Here is a 19,357-nt window from a genome sequence, read left to right as displayed (position 1 = left end):
CAGCCCGACTCAAGCCGTCCCGACTCATCTCATCTGAGTTTGCACAGATTCTGCGATCAGTTGTGCTCAGTTTTGGTTTGATGTCACAACTGAGTTTTTCCCGACTGGGTGTCGCACACTGCTAAGACTGAATTACTGACCACAACTGGATCCTGGTGATTACTATGTATGCAAATTTAATTAATGCTGCCCTGTACACATTTTTGTATTAACTTAGCCCAACATAGCGACCCTCATATTATGCATGGCATCGAATGCTGATTAGACGGCGGAGACAGCGCCGCGAGGCAACCAAAAGAAGCGCTGAGCCTATTAATTAATAGACCATTTACACTGTGCAAACGTTTCAGGCAGTTTTTGACTTTTTGTATAGCTTGTCTACTACACTTTAGCCTGTAGTAAAAAAAATCCAACCTGTTGACTTTTTATTTGACTATCTGGCATTTTTTTCTCAGCGTGTGGATCTAGGGGCTTGTGATTTGTGACCTATTGGAGATCGACACACCGGTTTTAGCGCAGTAAAAAGTAGATTGATAATAAAAAGGTAAATTGATCATTTACCTTTGATTAGTAAACGCCTAGTATCAGGGCACAACTCGCCCTGCAAACTGAACACCAGCGCTCTTACTAGGGGCGCATAAAGATCTGCTTTATCATAAAGTGGAGGGCAGAGAAAAATAAACAAATGAAACTATTTTATAGTATCAACTTCACCACAATTGCGCCCTTTAAAAGCTGCAGTTAAATTTTATTAGTAAAATTTTGCGACTGTTCACTACCTTCTTCCACAGTTTACCTACCCTTATGTGTGCCTTACTGCTGTTTAGCACAAGACATTGCAGGCTTTTCAGGATATAAGCTTTCTCCTTTAAGCCCTTTAGCTAATATTCTCAACACTGGTTTATGTATCCAAGTGCTGTATTTAAATTGTGAGAGGCACAGTCCACTTAATAGGGCGTGACACTGTTCTGAGACACGGTGCGTCAGGATGGATTATTAGTTCTTACCTCATTCACATTAATCTTTGACTTTGCCGAGGACTCTAGGAAGGCGCAGCTGTTCCACTGTCTTGCCAGGTTCTGTCCTTGCTCCTTCCCGACCACCCGCTCGTCTTCCAAATCACACTTGTTGCCAACCAAGATCATTGGCACCTGAAAATTAAGAGGGAGAAGAGAAAACTATTGAACAACGAGCCTGTTAGACACAATGCCTCAGCTAAACAGAATGCAGAACTCACCAAAGTCAGGTTTGTGACCACCTGAAGTAGGCTCAAAACCCTGGATCCTATTTTAAATGAGCTAAACAGTGTCCAACTTAAATACCACTGCTCTTTTGATCAATTGGTCTACTGTGTAACACCTTTATTTAACATATTTTATTAGGTAAGGGGCATTTGACGTGAAGTGATCTTTCAAGCGATATATTGGAATTTATGATACTACCTTGACTTTAGGAAGCACTTTATATTGCTATGAAGGCTGAATTTTTATAAAAACACTAAAATGGACAAATTGTGCGATTACTGGAGCCTTGCCAGCGTCCGCTTGTAAATAACGTTCTTGCTGCATCTAAAAAGATGTTTATGTTGATCAAGCATCAACTGTGTGTTCAGATCGAGCTGAAAAAACTCTTCTGAAAGCGTCAAAGCCTGAGGCACATGTGCAAAGAGAGCATCAAGTAGATTTCAGAAGCACCCTGCGAGGTCTCTGATCTCAGGGGGGCGAATAACTTTAATAAAAGCAACATGTTTACTGGAAGTACACTGCATATCGATCCCTGGTGTTAAAGCCTTGGAGAGTAGTTCTAGTATACAAACCATGTACAAGATGCATGTCTAATACAGGGAATCCCATAATTAAGGCATCAAATACTGGTTGTGTCTCTTTTAGCCCAAGAAATGTACTTAAGCAAAGAGGAATGAATTCAGATCATGTTGATATGTGGTGCACATGGTCAATGTGGTGTGGGAGCTGGACTGAACAAAAAATCCTAAAAATCAGCATAAAATACGATATTGCCTTGGATGCCTGACTTACAGGACACCCTGTTTACAGGGTGCATCAGAATTGAAATTGAATCCTGCATTTTGTGTCAACCCTTGATTACCAGTAATGCTAGTGAACATAACATTGAAAACAAGTACAATTCTAAACCAACAAAATAAAAATTTCATTTTTTCTGAATTTGTCATTTGGTAATGACAGCATTAATTTTGCCAATTCGGGGTAGTGTCAATAAGGATGCTTATATTTAGTGTTTATAAATAGGGGGTTTGATATGAAGGAAGGGTGTGTCCTTCGACACACTAGTACTGCTGGTGCTGCGATGTGTGTTGCAAAATGAAGAATCCCAAACAACTAAATGCTGCTAAACAAGTAAATAAAGTTGCTTCTGTATATGACTGAACTAATTTATAGCTATGTTGCCATCTAATACATGCAGGATTAATTTAACCTTTCTTCTTACAGGTGACTTAGTGGCTGTAAAAAATGAACTGATTTGCTATATTTATTTATGGCAAGGCAGGTCAGTTTAGACTTCAACTGATATATTATGGCATTCTAATAAATAAACAGTATCCCCCTTCTCTGCTTTGTACACAGAGCCAATGTTTTAAAATTATTTCTTTAATAATGAATATCCTACCCAGGCCCCGAAGTGGCCATATTCTAAGAACATGTTATTTTACAGCTGATACAGGAAAGGAAATGCCTGTGGTTTTGAACAAATGACAGATACACTGTATTATGGGAAACACGCCCAACCCCCCCTCCCCCCTCCCCAAACAAAGGAAGTGGGCGATGTCATGCAGAATACTTTCTAGCCCATCTCACAAAAGAATATACTGTTCGCTTGCCTCAATACTGGACAGCAGAATGAAGGTGGAGGGATTCATAACAGCAATATTAAGCATGAGTCTGTCTCAAGAAAACCCTTGCTAAAAGGGTGTTTTGCATCTATATCAGAAACAAAAATAAAACTACCCCACCCTCTTCCTGTTATGAATTATTACTGCACATCTGTACTTCTCTGGACAAGGCTGTTTGTAATGCCCATATTAAATCAATTATATTATCAGCATTGACTCATATACACACACAGGCTTTTATGTATCCTATGAAAAAACATCTTAAAGCCTGAATGCAGTGTCACTTATAGAGGAAACCTTTTTTTTTCTTGTATATATATATATATATATATATATATATATATATATATATATATATATATATATATATATATCGGGTATCTGTTTTTTCTTTGATCAGCACTGCGTTTGCTTTCAATGGAGCCTGCGGATTAATTAAATGTGCGTTTCTAAATGGAGCTTGGAATGGATTCAGTTCTTGCATTGATGATCAAAGCGAAAAGCACTCAATAGCGTGCAGTCCAAAATTACCTTTTTATTGCTGAGTACCATATTCATTTTTTTGGACTTGGCCTTTTCAGGCAATAATACTCACATCATCAGTGTCTTTTACTCTGAGAATCTGTTCTCTCAAATCCTGTAGGTCATTAAACGTGGACTGTGCGGTTATGGAATACACTAGCGCAAAGCCCTGACCGTTTTTCATGTATAGGTCCCTCATCGCCGTGAATTGTTCCTGTGCAAGGAGAAAGCAAACAAGTAGAGAGAATGTACAAGGTTACTAATTATAACATGATGAATCTGAGAGTCTGTGATCCCCCGGGGTCCTCCCACATACCTCCATGCTCACCCAGTACACAGTCGCAATTCAGTTAAATATGCTGCTAATGAACCTCTTTGTTGGGAGCAGCAGTGCACCTTAGTGTTTGTTGAATTACTTTCTTTGAATAACAAATTACAGTCCTGTACATATATGGGGTGAAGTCATTCCAACATTAAAAAGCTGTTTAAAATTTAAATGAATGTGATCCTTTCAGAAGTTTCATTTCTATATTATCACTCCACTGCCTGATTAGACAGTAACCAATAGATATTATAAGAGGAGTCACTGAGGTAGCTGGATCTACCACGGATTGCAGATTTTATTTTGCCTTGCTTGTTACTTGCTTGGCACCATTACTTCTAAAGACCTCCACAAAATAATCCATATTTAAGAAATGTGTGTGTATGTAATTTTATATATATATTATATATATATTTGTTGCACTATACATAGACAATTTCACTTACAATTACTGTTAGTTTTATTTGTACTGCACATCAAACTAAAATATACAGAACAATTAAAAACAAAGCATTAATATCGTACTGTTCTCATATACACATGCATTGCACAATAACACAAAGCAAATTAAATATCTACTTGCTGAAGCGTTTTTTTAAGCAATGCACTAGCAAAAGTCACAGGGCAGTGACGTCAGCTCCCTAGCAACAAGCCTCTTAATGTTGGGAGTGGATTCTTTCCATGCAGCGGTTTGGGCATTTGAGAAAGGAGGGGAAGATTCATGAAATGAATTGGAGACTTAAGTTGATGAGAAGCAATTACCCTCCGCAGTATGAATTAAATATATATATAGTGCCGTGAAAAAGTATTTGCCCTGTCTGATTTTCTGCATTTTTGCACATTTTTCACATTGTATTTGGTCAGATTTTTTTGTGGGTTGTAGTTGTATATAGAGGGAGTCAGAGAAAAAATGACACCAAAGTTTGGTGCTTCTTTCATTTGTTTGGTGTGCAAGGTAATCAAACATGCAATCTTCAGGTGTGAAAAAGTTATTGTACCCCCTAGTTAACTCAACCCAATTAAAGGGATAATTAGGGTCAGCTGTTTGAGTACTTTGGTTAACAACCAGACCTGATTTGGGCAGCCCTGACCAATATAAATCTGACTAACTTTGGCCCTTACCATCAGAGTGAAGTTGCCAGCACACAGGTTCTAGAGGCACATCATGCCACAAACAAAAGAAATTCCTGAAGACCTCCGGAAAAAAGTTGTTGATGCCTATCAGTCTGGAAAGGGTTACAAAGCCATTGCTAAGGCTCTGGGGCTCCACCAAACCACAGTCAGAGCCATATTGTCCAAATGGAGAAAGTTTGGGACAGTAGTGAAACTTCCCAGGAGTGGCCATCCTGCCAAAATCTCTAAGAGCAAGGCGTAAAATCGTCCAGGACGTCACAAAGAACCCTAGAACAACATCCTGGGATCTGCAGGCCTCTCTCGTCTCGGCTAAGGTCAGTGTTCATAACTCCACCATCAGAAAGACACTGGGCAAAAATGGGATTCATGGCAGAGTAGCAAGGCGGCATACATTGCTCACTGAGAAGAACATGAATGCTCGTCTCAAGTTTGCCAAAAAGCACCTGGATGATCCTCAAGAGTTCTGAAACAATGTTCTATGGACAGCGGAGCCAAAAGTGGAACTTTTTGGCCGACATGGGCTCCGTTATGTCTGGCGAAAACCAAACCCTGCATTCCACAGTAAGAACCTCATACCAACGGTCAAGCATGGTGGTGGTAGTGTCATGGTTTGGGGATGCTTTGATGCATCAGGACCTGGAAGCCTTGTCATCATTGAAGGAATCAAGAATTCTGCCCTGTATCAGAGAATTCTACAGGAGAATGTCAGGCCATCCGTCCGTGACCTGAAGCTGAAGCGCAGCTGGGTCATGCAGCAAGACAATGATCCGAAACACACAAGCAAGTCTACATCAGAATGGTTGAAGAACAAGAAATTTAAAGTTTTGGAATGGCCTAGTCTAAGTCTAGACCTAAACCCCATTGAGATGTTGTGGCAGGACCTGAAACAAGCAGTTCATGCTCGAAAACCCACAAATGTCACTGAGTTGAAGCAGTTCTGCATGGAGGACTGGGCCAAAATTCCTCCAGGGCGCTGTGAGAGACTAATCAATAACTACAGGAAGCGTTTGGTTCCAGTTATTGCTGCTAAAGGTGGCATAACCAGTTATTGAGTCTAAGGGGGCGATTACTTTTTCACACGGGGTCATTGGGTGTTGCATAACTTTCTTTAATAGATACATGAAATATGTAATATGTATCACATTTTTGTGTTATTTGTTCACTCAGGGTCCCTTTTATCTAATATTAGGTTTTGATTGAAGATCTGATAACATTCAGTGTCAAAAATATGCAAAAATGCAGAAAATCAGACAGGGGGCAAATACTTTTTCACAGCACCGTATATAAATAAAAGAAAGATGTCAGGGTTGAGTCTAGATGCCCACCAAGCACTTTTTACTTTTGATGGTCTCACACAATCTTTATGCTCACAGTGAAATCTCCAATGGTCCAATCCTATTTCCAGCCCTGCAGTTCAAGGCTTATATTTAAAACGTGACAATGCATCACAATCAGGAAATGTTTTAACTGGTAACAGGATGCATGAGAATGAAGAATTTCCTTTGAAACGCTTAGTATTCATGGCCCGTTTCCTTGTCTCCCCTTATTGAGACATGCCTATATTTATAACAGTTTAACCTTTATTATAATCACTCACCGTTCCAGCCGTGTCGAGGATTTCAAGCATACACTGCTGTCCATCTACTTCAACTTGCTACCAAGAGAAAAAATACAATGTTCTATAATGGAAATTCTAAAGCTCACACATCTTAACCAATCACTTTCTATGTAGGGCATCCTTGCGCAGTTTCATGAGATTAGAATTAGATGAGAAGCGTGTAAAATGAAACATTTGCCTCATTTTATTACTAGGTTTCTTTTTTAGTACTACTGCAAGTCTTAAAAGAGAGAATATAAAACGGTACAGAATAGAAAATACATTAAACATAATGACTTGGGAACTCTGTAACCATAGTTACAATAAGTTATGAACCAAACCAAGCTAAATATAGTACTGAGACCTACCACTGTGCAAGTAAAACTTGGTGTACCGTGCTGCCCTGAGACAGCACTACAAATGGAATAATGTAAATAATAATAATAATAATAATAATAGCAATTTGCAATTCCATTAAGTTATTTAAAAATAAATAAATAAATAAAATAAACAGACACAAGTACTTGCCTTTCTGTACGAGTCCTCTATTGTGGGGTCATATTTTTCAACAAATATTCCTTGAACAAACTGTACGGTCTGGAAAAAGGAAAAGAGAAGGGCGGATGGTAATGCAAATGGTGACTGCACTTAGAAACAAAATAATAATAATAATAATAATAATAATAATAATAATAATAATAATAATAATAATAATAAATAAAACACTGAAAATCTTGCGGTGGTTGGTGTGTATTGGGATGGCTAATTGCTTGCATATTTCTACCACAAATTGATTATGGGGACACCGTCTACAGGTTTGCATCACCCTTAACATTAAGCAGCCTTGAGATATTACTAATTTAAGTTACAGTACTCATCATTGTGTGTTATACAGTTTGGTTGGCTGGACCTCCTTGGCTTTGCGAGGGTTGAAGCACTGGTATATTTTGTTACATAAAGCTATTCTTTGTAAATTACCTCCATATATAAATGAATACTTTATAGTCCCTTGTAGTAACTACAGTATTAGATTGCATACAGTTTCGAATTTCACAGTTCCTAAAGTGCGTACAGAGGCTGCTAAAAGATAATTAGCTTATTTTGCCTATTTTGGAATGATTTACAATCTAAACTTAAGTTGCAGTCCCAAATAACTTTAGTACAATTTAAGAGTAAGCTGCACAATTATCTACTTGACAGTTGTGTGTGTTTTAAGTAGCTGAGTAGACTTGGTACTGTTTTGTTACTATCTGATTGTTGACTGTTTCGCTGATTGTTGACTATTATGATTTGTATCTGTGTTTTTGTACCGTGTTTTACTGTGTTGCTGCTGCCTTTCTTGGCTAGGTCGCACTTGTAAAAGACATTTTAATCTCAATGTGCTTACCTATTAAAATAAAAGTTTAATAATAGTTTAATAATAAACTGCTATGCCATGCGAGCCTTAAGTGATCCCCTGCTAATGGGAGTAAAAAGCTCTGTGAATTTCCCTCATAGCGTTCTTGCAGCAGTGTGGAGTAGTGGTTAGGGCTTTGGACTCTTGACCAGAGGGTTGTGGGTTCAATCCCTGGTGGAAGACACTGCTGCTGTACCCTTGAGCAAGGTACTTTACCTAGATTGCTTCAGTAAAAACCCAACTGTATAAATGGATAATTGTATGTAAAAATAATGTGATATCTTGTAACAATTGTAAGTCGCCCTGGATAAGGGCGTCTGCTAAGAAATTAATAATAATTATCATCAACTAATAGGGTCACCAGCCCTCTCTAGGTGGACATTAACATGTCGATAGTCCAAGAATCCTGGCTCCAGGATTTGTTCTGCACTCTGTTGTAATGCTGGCATAGTTTAAATGGTGACAGACCTCCCCAAACACATACCACTAATGTAGCCTTAATTCTGTCTCTGTATAACTATACCAGCCTGAAATAAGATTCGGTTTCTTGCCAAGAGCGTGCTCGTTTAACTTGCTACAAAATGAAGTAAATGAATATTACACTGAAACTTGTGGATGTACTCCAGCATGGCTGCTGCTGTTTAGCCGTACAGTGCGTTTTGGAACACGACTCCTTACAGCACCACTGCCACCTGTGCAAACACTGCGCTTCCGATCAAATACAATGACTTTGTTAGCTACACAACACCCACATTTCATTGACATTATGCTAAATATCCCCATGACAAGTGCAGCTTCAAAGCAAACTGCTTTGTTTACATGGTGTACAAAAAAATTTACATTTTGTATCCACAGACCATCTTTAAATTTACCAATGCATGATTACCATTTACATAAATATAACAAGTCCTGTAATGATAGTATGTTCACTAGTACTTCACAATAAGTATTTAGTTACTGTAAACCAGTTTAGGAAAAAATCCTTGTTTGTTTACATCTATAAAAGGTCACAGTATAGTTGCTTTGTCCCATGATACTATAGGGAGATTGAGTGTGGATTCCAAAGTAAACGCAACAGAACAACTTTATACTGGAATGCACTCACCCTGACTCCAAGGCACAGATCAGGAGAGGTGCTCATATAAATCCCTCTGTGGTCTTTTCAGAATGCAAAAAATACACTCCTCAGAACTACAGCATTTAACTTTAAATAAACATCTAAATTCATTATTTGGGTAACGTAAATGTTGGAAGCCTTTACAGTTCCTACATACGGACATCTAAAGAAAAAGCTAAATCTATGGCCTACTTAACATTTGTATCTTTACTGGATACCAAATGCTGATCACATTAAGATTATATAGTGAACTGCTAAATTACATTTAAAAAAGACTCGGCAATTTAATAACAGAAGCGAAAGGCCAATTGTACTTTCTCCCTTTTCAATCAGAAAGAGTCCAGCCAATTATAATTGACGCGTTACTTTTTGGCAAGCTGTATTGCTTAACATAAACTCCTCCACACACATTTAGATAGCTAATTGGTATCCCTATAATATATATATATAAATATATATATATATATAAATATATATATATATATATATATATATATATATATATATATATATATATATATATATATATATAAATATAAATATAAATATATAAAATCTCCCTTTAGTTAATACTCTAAGTGCCAGAGGATGATTTATTGGAGTCTATCTCTTTATAGGAAAACTAAGTGACAGTTATTAATGGATGCTATTTCATTTTTAATGATAATTTGCTTGATGGGCAACATTGGCTATGGAGTACTACTATGTGTATTGCAAGTACTATTTTGAACATCTGTATCTATCTATATGTATTTGTCTTGGCAATCGACACGCATAAGTCAAGGCACTGCCTAGAAAACAGACGGTTCTGCAAATCAATTATACTGTCTTGACAGCTGCCACAGGAACACAGATTTACAGACTAGCACACAGGGCTGCAGCACTAGTGACTTATAGCATCTACAATTAAAACAATTGGAATGCTCAATTTCACTATATTTAATACAGCTAAACTGCAGTATCTTGACTGAACATACCCACAATTCATAACTTAGTATTTTATAGTATGCATTGCATTGGAACACATTCTCCCAATTATAAAAGTGAGCTGTATGCACCGAAAGGATGCAAATATTTTAAGCAGGGCTTTTTTTTTGTTGCTGCAAGTGTCATAAACTAGCACTAGAATCAAGTATATCATACTGTGAAAGACAGGACCACAGCATGCATTTCAAGTAAAACATGCAAAGAGACTTACCAGAGCAGATTTTCCAACACCACCTGAGCCAAGAACTACCAACTTGTATTCACGCATCATGCAGTGTTTCAGTAATCAGTGTCAACAGACCTACAAAAAAAAAACAAAAAAAAAAAAACCATCAGCAGACTGCCAGTAACTGAATGACAACACAATTTCAATGTGTGTAGGATTTTATACGAACGACAAAAAGCCAATAACCCATCTACCGAACAAGACAGTTGCAAAGGACTGCACTGACATTCAACTTTTAAGAAAAGAACACTTCTCAGAACTGGATGCCATAAAAAAGAATACATTTAAAAAAGTAAAAACTACAGTGAGTGAACTTAAGTTGTTTCATAAACCTATGAATCTCAAGATCAACTGGTTTTGAAGTCATGTAGCGCATAAGAAACTGGGACTCAGACCAAACCATGCAGCCTGCTTCATGTCCAGCCAGGCAGCACTTCTGTCAAGTCTCTCAAAAAAAAAAAAAAATGTGTATTGCACTACTGCAGATGCTTCAGTTCCCTCCTGAAATTAGAAGTAGAGGCTTGTGGAATGTGTGTGCGTGCGGGTTGGTGTGTGTGTGTGTGTGTGTGTGTGTGCGTGCGTGCGTGCGAGACTGTGTTGGGGCCTATAACAATCAGTATTTCAATCCAGGCTCACACATGGGGTTTCCATTTTTGGAACACCTTAATGACCTGGTCCATCAAAAATCGCTAAATGCTCTACCAGTATTTTAACATGGAAATGGTGGTTTCACTTCTCTATGATATGCCAGTTAACCCTTTCCTGGCCCAGATTGTGAGAGCTGGAGACACAGCTCAAGGGGTTTCCTCCTTTTAAAGTTGCTCTGCTGGCTAAACTGAGATCAGACTACGTATAATTATCTGCAGGTCAAATCTTTCGAAAGCTGAGGGCATGGTTCACAACCATATTGGAGTGCAGTGAAGTGTAATGAAGGACATTGCTCCCCTTCCTCAATTTCATGTTTTAGTCAGATAGTGAACAGAAAAACAGAACCAGCTGTACTTGGACTAAGTTTTCAAATGAAATTATAAAATGTACTGTACCATTTGTCTCCCATCTGACTTCCCCTTTATAGCAAAACTTCAATCCTTGTACATTTACTGTATTAAATAAATAAATAAATTCTACTGGCATACATTTATAAACATAAAAACACAATAAGACAGAACTGAATTTAAGGATCATTTAACACACTTGATCGCGAGTTTTGTTTTTCAAGCAGCAGTTATTGTGCTTCTCTAATCTACTCTGTAAAATCTACTTCTACATTTCTATTTTTTTGGCACAGGTCTCGCAGAGCAGGAAGCAGCATATAATACTGGTTCGACTAATAAAACATGGCTAAAGAAATGCAGTATAAACTCCATGGCAGACTAAATGTTTTAAAATGACCCCTTCTGGGCCTGCACACACAATCACGTTCATTTAATTCCTCCTTCAGGTTAGCCTCCGGAGGCTGGAGAGGGCTCCTTGCAGATACGAGGGGGTGTGGAATGCTCACACTGCACCCACACTACACTGCACTACACTATCTGGGCTAAAGAAACAGGACAGCCTCCAGTGCATTCAATCTCTTGAAATTCATCAGCACACACCAATTACTGGAACATTTATATATTAAAAAAAAAAAAAAAAAATGAATAAATAAATAAATAAATAAATAAATAAATCTAAAACATGCTTTGATTTTGACCCAACAGTGGACAGGAGTGCATAAATGAAGATTAAGAGAGATAAAAGGCGTACAAAAAAGGAATATAAAGTCTGATGGACTCGCTGGAATATTTCCTACGCAACACTGCAGGGGGCAGGGGTGACGTTCTGCAAATTTTAAACCCAAGACAGGTTCTGATGATAATACTGCAGGTCCATTTATCAGTCTATTTATTTATTTATTTATTCCTAAAACACTTAATTGCGTTAAGTATTTTACTCTTATTTGCCAGCAAGAAAGAAAAAAATGCTGCTGTAAGAATGACATGTAAAAAAAATAAACAGATGTTACCGAGACCCTGATTCTTACAGTACAGATATACATTTATTAATCTCAAGCGGGCAGGAAATGAAAACCCTGCCTTCATGGCACTGAAAAAAAAAAAAATTATGCAAATCTGCAGCAACATTTTACAGCCTGAGAGGAGGAAAAAAAGAAAGAAAAAAAACCCATCATTCTGATCTTGGCATGTCTGTATTTTCTGTCGTGGTCTGTGTCAGCATCCTGGCTGTGATACAAGACGACTTAACTGACCTGTACCTGTGCTGCAAATCCTAGTAAAAACCATCATAGTTACATACCGGTACACACTTCAATACAAGAACACAAGAAGACCGAACTCTTCCAAAGCAAGTGTAACAAACCTGGTGCACTTCTTCCATTGGTTTACTGTGCACCTGCCTTTATGACACTCAGGGTCACTATACAGGAGTGTACACGGTGCTACAGTACATTAAGTTTTACAGCGCCATCAATTGTGCATTAGATAAACAGCAGGAAGCTCATATACGAGCTACCTGTACTGCATCCACATACAAAGCATGGTTTACTGTACATTGTTTTTTTATTCTTTTTATTTTTAATGCAGTCAAGTATAAAGTAAGCAAAGGGAAGTGGTTATTGAAAGTTCCACTTGCTACTGTTAATCCCTTTCCCCATTTTGTGATCCAAGAATTCAATATTCAGAATGATTATATTGTTTAAAAAAAAAAAAAGGTGTCTGTAACCTGGAAACCGAACTTCAGCACATCCCATTACATTCCATATCGGGAGAAAAGTGTCTCTTGAACCGCATGGCTTGGCTCTCCGACTTCTGTTTTGATAACATTTTAAATTGATAAGTCTATAAAAGACTACACTGTATATTTTTTAACAGAGGCTTACCATACAATTGCTCAACTAGGCATTTTAGTTTGTATGCAGGACTACTTTAGAAAAGGACTGAAAAAAATGTATTAAAATCCAATTACAAGGCTTTATAGTAATGAAGTCTTTATCCATGTTAATATCACAATGTACTGTATCAGGCTAGTGTACAGTGATATGTTTGTTTATTATTATTATTATTATTATTATTATTATTATTATTATTATTATTATAATACATCTCAGCCCTTGCATTTGACCTCTATTGGGGCATTCTGGGTCAGGAACAGAAGCTTATACAAGAAACCAAAGTACATTTGGTTAAGTGTATTATCTCAAAAAACTGTATATACCCAAAAAAGAAATGACACAAAAGAACATGTGTGAACAAGCGACTTATCAAGAGACTGCAGCTTTAAACCCACTGCTTCCGATTACTATCAGGTGCTGCCATTTCAATCACAAGCAGGGTTACAAACACACACACAGAGTGTTCTTGCAGCCCACTGTTGGCAGTAGACTGCTATAACTGACAGGTTCTAAACATACAGAAACATGCAGAAACATGCACCGATCTATGCTATTCATTAGAATAAAGATCTAGGTGCAAGATGCCGGGTCAAAATCTGATCACAATTCACACCAGGTTTGCTTTGGTCTTTCCTTCACATAAAGTGCAGTCTAGGTATGATCACCCGAGACATATGGAGCTGTAGAAATGGATACTACTGAGACACATACTGTCTTTAGTAGCTGCAGGCCTTTTATTTTAATATGTACGTCCTGAATGGTTTTAAGGCAAAAAAAAGGGATTAAAACAGTACAATAAGACATTTTCAATGAATAATTTGTGTGGGCAAAAATAAATAACCTAAAAGGGCTAAAACTGGAATAGGCTTCCATGTCATATTTTAGGGTCTGTCGGAGAGCAGGCCCCAGTTTTTTTTTTCCTGTAACAGAAAATGGTATGAAATCATTGCCAATTTTCCACATTCTTGTTAAACTAAACCCTTGACAGATTCTCATGGTCCCCTGCATCTGGGTCATCAGTAAGGAGCTGTAGCCCATCAGGAGCTTCCACACAGTACATTAGCTCCGTCACTCAGGGTGTTGCAGTTATCTTGCAGGGAAGTGGTGCGGCTGTGCTGCGGCTCATGAGGGACACGAGCTGCGAGAGTCTGATGACATAAAACTTCAAGAGTGCTACTCTTTCCCTTTCCTCAGTTTCTACCAAACACTTAGTGGGCACAAGAGGAGTCATTAGTGACAAACAGAGCCTCAAAAGTCTGCTACTGCTTCTGTGGATCACAGAGAGTCACAGAGAACTTCATGTCTTCTGATAAAAGAAATGTTTTTCTATGCAACATTATGTTTTTACAGTAATACTAACCATGCTCCAGTCTAGTGAACTGGACAAAGGAGACAAGACCTCTTAATATTTCAACACCAACTGGCTGATTTATCTGCAATAGTGTATATTCTCCGGTAGATAAAGCTTTGTTAAAAGATCCCTCTATATAGGAGGTTCATCTGTCTATAACTAGCCACCGACAATCACTGGATGTTCATGTATAAGGAGAAAAAGACCACTTTCAGAATGTCCAATTTTGTGGTCATTACTAACTGGTTGGATGGTACAGTCCTCCTAAATGTAATCACGAAAGTTAAATTAACATTGTATTAATGCCATCCCACCATTAGTATACAGATTCACTTTTTAGCATTGTCCTTTGTCAGATAACAAGGATATTTGAAATTCTGTGAGCCAACTGTGACTTGCACCACACTAAAATGTCTGGTCTATGTTGTCCACACTTACTATAAAAAAATAAAAAAATAAATAAAAATAAATAAATAAATAAATAAATAAATAAATAAAAAGACAGCTGTCAATGTTTTATCAATCTTCTTATAGAATTATGAAACTGAATTTGGGTTTCTTTGTATTTCATCATCATGACAGCATGGTTCAGTTTACGGGTCTAATCAGATCTAAAGGTCTGGATTAGCGAGCGCACTATTTCTGAAACTAATGCACTCCTTTTGTTATAAACAAAAATACTATTGCAGTACAAATTGTTTTCGGTTATGTGTCTCCCTGAACGCTGTACAAAGATCTGGCATTGACAGCTTTCGAACACAGATGTCCGATTCAGAGAATGCCACCCTTTTTACTGTCACCCACCCGGCTGTGCTTCTCTGCACTTGCTTTACAAACTCATCTGCTGAGCCAGCTCTCCTTCTTGAATCCCCTCCTTTGTTTTCGGTTAATTACATGAACACAAACATGCAAAGCGCTTGCTTATTGTTGTTAGCAAAGCTTTGGCCATAAATCGTCACTGCCTTTGGAGAAGAAAAAACGAACAAGCATACATTTCATAACAAAGTGATAATTCAATGTTGTTGTTTGCGGAACTGGTGAATACTGTTCTTGATTAAAAGTATCAACAAAGAAATTAGTGATGTTTTCATAAATCCATCTTGTGTATCGCTTGAAAAGTAAATAAAAAACAATAAAAATGCATTTTAAAAAAGTAATAGAAATCCTCACTGTATGCCACTGAAGCCAGCAACTGGAAAGCTGTTTAGATCAGTAGAAAAATATTAAATTTGAAATGAACAGTAGCACTAACTTTTTTTTTTGTCAACCTGTACAGTCTAGGGCTACACCAAGTGTTCAAAACAGGCACACTACAGTGAAACTAAAATCTGTACAAAGGACTGGACACTAGTGCCTGCTTATTCAAGGTGAATTGGGGGTAAAAAATAAATAAATAAAAATACAAAATAACTGCAGGTTCACTATACTTGTACTGCAGGGCAGTTGCTGCATGCATTGTACTCGCTGATCATTATAACAGTACAATGAGACAATACGCACTGCTGTTGGGTGTGCGAGATTAACAGGGTGTTGCACTTCACACTTTGTAACGTTTCCACTAAACAGATGCGTGTTCTGTTTATTTTCTAAGTTACTGTATTTATTCACAAACTAACTTTTGCACTTAAATGAGATTAAGAGAAGCAAGACCCTGAAGTGCAGTGCAGCATCACCAGGATCAATACATTGACTGGTAGCAAATGAGTGCTTCTGCAAAAGAGAGGACCAGCCATACAGTGCTCCTTCCCCCGCCCGTCCCCTCCCTCGAGCTGACTTGCACATAAAAAAACATGACACTCAACTACAGCAACAGTGAACTAGTGAAGGGCCCTTACGACTTTGTACTCCATGTTTAAATGCAGGCATTTGAAATAATGTACAATATGAATGTTGTTTAAAACGTACTCCTGTACTGCTGCACGTTATCGAAGGGAACGATGCAGGCCCAGTTTCTAACCCTTTGTGTAGGGATTATCTCGTCAGAGAAGCTCAACGCGTGAACATGACACTGCTTTGTGTTCTTTGTGAGTCAAACAATATCAGTACTTGACACTGACCGGCAGATACCCCAAAACATAACCTAGAAAAAGAGTAAAACTGATCTATGTGGTGTGTTCCTACAATGCACACTGAGGTTTAAGAAAAACCCACAGAATACATGCATGATCAAGACAGCAGTGCTTCAGGTTTACTGCCTGGCAGGCTTTTAGCAAGGGAATTTTACATAAACACTGAAGAACAGAAAGCTCCTGCACTCAAACTACCGCAGCAAATAATCAAGTACTGCTGCACTGGGGTGCCACAGAAGAACATTACATTGAAAAACCCTTGTATAACCTAATTGTGTCACGGAACACAGATCTCTAGCCTTAACAGCTTTGTTACTTTTAGATTGGAACGAATGGAGTTCCTAGCAGGGTCCTGCATGAACAAATGAACACGATTAGCTTCAATGAAGCAATTGGAGATGAATAGCTCATGCAACTCCTTGACTATTTTTGAAATGTTTAACCTCAAAATCATTGGTTTGCACAAGTAATGCTTTCAGTACTGCACAGCAGAACAGCTTCAGTAAGTACCATCATGAAGACATTTCTTACTGTTTTACAGTAGGCGGAAATTGCTGCTTTAGGTGGAAATGTAGGCGTTGCTCTTTGAAAGAAATTAAATGAATTAAGCACGAGTTTAACTATAGAAACAGAACAGGATATACTGTTTACAAATGACTGGGGAGGGGGTTTCCAATTAATCGATAATGAAAATATTTAATTGAATAATGTAAAATCCAAAGTCCAACAAAACAAATATTTCACAGGGCCTGCGACCAAAGATTAATACATTAGCTGCCACTGCTTGTCATTTGTTATGGCATGCAGTAGAGTCAATACATTATGAAACCGATCAAGCCAAACACACACGCACAGAGGCAGGCACACATGTACGGACACATACACACAGAGGCAGGCACACGTACAGACACATACAGACACAGAGGCAAGCACACACACACACAGAGGCAAGCACACGTACAGACACACACACACAGAGGCAGGCACATGTACAGACACACACACATACACACAGAGGCAGGCACACGTACAGACACATACAGACACAGAGGCAAGCACACACACACAGAGGCAAGCACACGTACAGACACACACACACACACACACAGAGGCAGGCACACGTACAGACACATACAGACACAGAGGCAAGCACACGTACAGACACACACACACACACACAGAGGCAGGCACATGTACAGACACACACACACACAGGCAGGCACATGTACACACACAGGCAGGCACATGTACAGACACACACCCAGGGAATGCTAAAACATTCTCTAGCAAAGCATACTGCACTATGCTGCCTTGGGTTATATCAATCCTTTCTATCCAGTAATAAAATAAAGTATAAATAATGTAACACTGAATAGAAATCAGAACGATTCAATATTTTCTGTGACCATACAAAAAAAAATACGAACATTAAATGTATCCTACTATTTGATACCAGTAAAACTCTATTTTGAATTGGTCAGTTTTCTATAGTAGCCACAACTACCTATTGCAGCAACAGAAAAATCCATAACAGACTGATCAGATACCCTATAAATATTAGTGCAAATTTCCACAAAAAAAAAAAAAAAAAAAAACACAACACAACACACAAAATTTGGTTCCAGTAAAACCTCCTACCAATAGTGTAGGAATCAAACACTGCAGGCAGCACTAAACCAGCACAGTGAAATCCTGTAACACTGTACACCCACACTGTCCCAGAAACAATTCGGTTTATTCCAATTTAGCAGTGGATGTGTCGGCTGTATAGCCTTCTTCAAGGATACCTTAGATGTTCTGTAATGGAGGTATGACTTGCTGCAAGAAAAAAAAACACAACACACTTTTCAGCACAGAGCACACTAATCAAGCGCAGTCAGGCTGGCTCTGTATGATGCCCTCCTGCCCTAAGCCACGGTTCATGTTATGTGGGTTGTGTGGTGGGATGCATGGCATTCCACCAAATCTGGCATAGTTTGCCAGTGGTCGATGTCTGTCACAGCTGCAAACTGGGTTCTAATGCACTACTCCCCGCAGGTATATTTGCACTTGCGTCGTTCATCTAATTAGCTAATCCTCTCTGCTTTACTGCACAGCTCTAGAGCGGAAGGTAACGTGCAGATATTTTCCTTTTTGTTTGCACATAACATTTGGAATCCCTGTGTTTATGATAGGCTCTACTAGAAGCCACATCAGAAACAATTCTGGAATATTTTAGGACCTATAATTAAAGTGTGTAATTATCTTTTCTTCATTACTTTCTACCTTTGAGTAGTAGTTTTTATTTATTTATTTGTCCTATGTTTGTTGTGTTGCTAGAAAGACACTCCGGGTATATTTCTAGAGAGCCACAATAGTTTCTCAAAACTGAACTGAGGAAGTCTAGCACCGAAGCACACACATTTTAAAACATTCGCTTCTTCCACAGCTAGCCAATCAGAATATGTTTCTGATGATAGAAATGAAATGCTTATATATGAGATTCTGGACAATATTTTATTTTAAAATAAAATACAGACTGTAAACCTCATGGCAATGCATTTTTTACCGGTGACAGTAGTGCTGGGAAAGAATGTTAACAAAAGCTGTAAAATACACTTTAAAGAACAGAAATAAACAAAAAGAACACACATTTGTCTTTGCAGAGTTTGATGTTGCCTACTGTAAATATTGCTGCATTTTGGTAGAACAATACAAAATGCAGAGAAACTTGACAGGTTATACACAAGTCCTTTAAAAATCTGGGGTTCAGCAGTTACAAAACTGAAACATCAAGAAAAATCTGAATTCCACAAAGCAGCAGCAATAGTTGGCAATGATTACGTATCTGTGATGAAACAAACTAAAACACCTGTACATCAGGAGTTGGTTTCAGCT

General features: G+C 38.1%; 1 protein-coding gene across 1 annotated transcript in view; it reads right to left on the bottom strand.

The window, feature by feature from the left end:
• The window catches only part of LOC117419830 (ras-related protein Rap-1b), a 39,352-nt gene that overhangs the window by 3,631 nt on the left and 16,364 nt on the right, over positions 1-19,357 (bottom strand). The window contains exons 2-6 of the mRNA XM_034033079.3: positions 10,156-10,245; positions 6,973-7,041; positions 6,445-6,501; positions 3,465-3,605; positions 1,008-1,151 (exon numbers count right to left, since the gene is read on the bottom strand). Coding sequence (XP_033888970.1) covers positions 1,008-1,151; positions 3,465-3,605; positions 6,445-6,501; positions 6,973-7,041; positions 10,156-10,215 — 471 coding nt within the window. The 5' untranslated portion in view covers positions 10,216-10,245. The remainder of the gene's footprint in view (positions 1-1,007; positions 1,152-3,464; positions 3,606-6,444; positions 6,502-6,972; positions 7,042-10,155; positions 10,246-19,357) is intronic.

Source organism: Acipenser ruthenus, chromosome 14 (genome assembly GCF_902713425.1).
Source record: "Acipenser ruthenus chromosome 14, fAciRut3.2 maternal haplotype, whole genome shotgun sequence".
Classification (NCBI taxonomy): domain Eukaryota; kingdom Metazoa; phylum Chordata; class Actinopteri; order Acipenseriformes; family Acipenseridae; genus Acipenser; species Acipenser ruthenus.
This window is presented reverse-complemented; position numbering and strand designations above follow the sequence as displayed.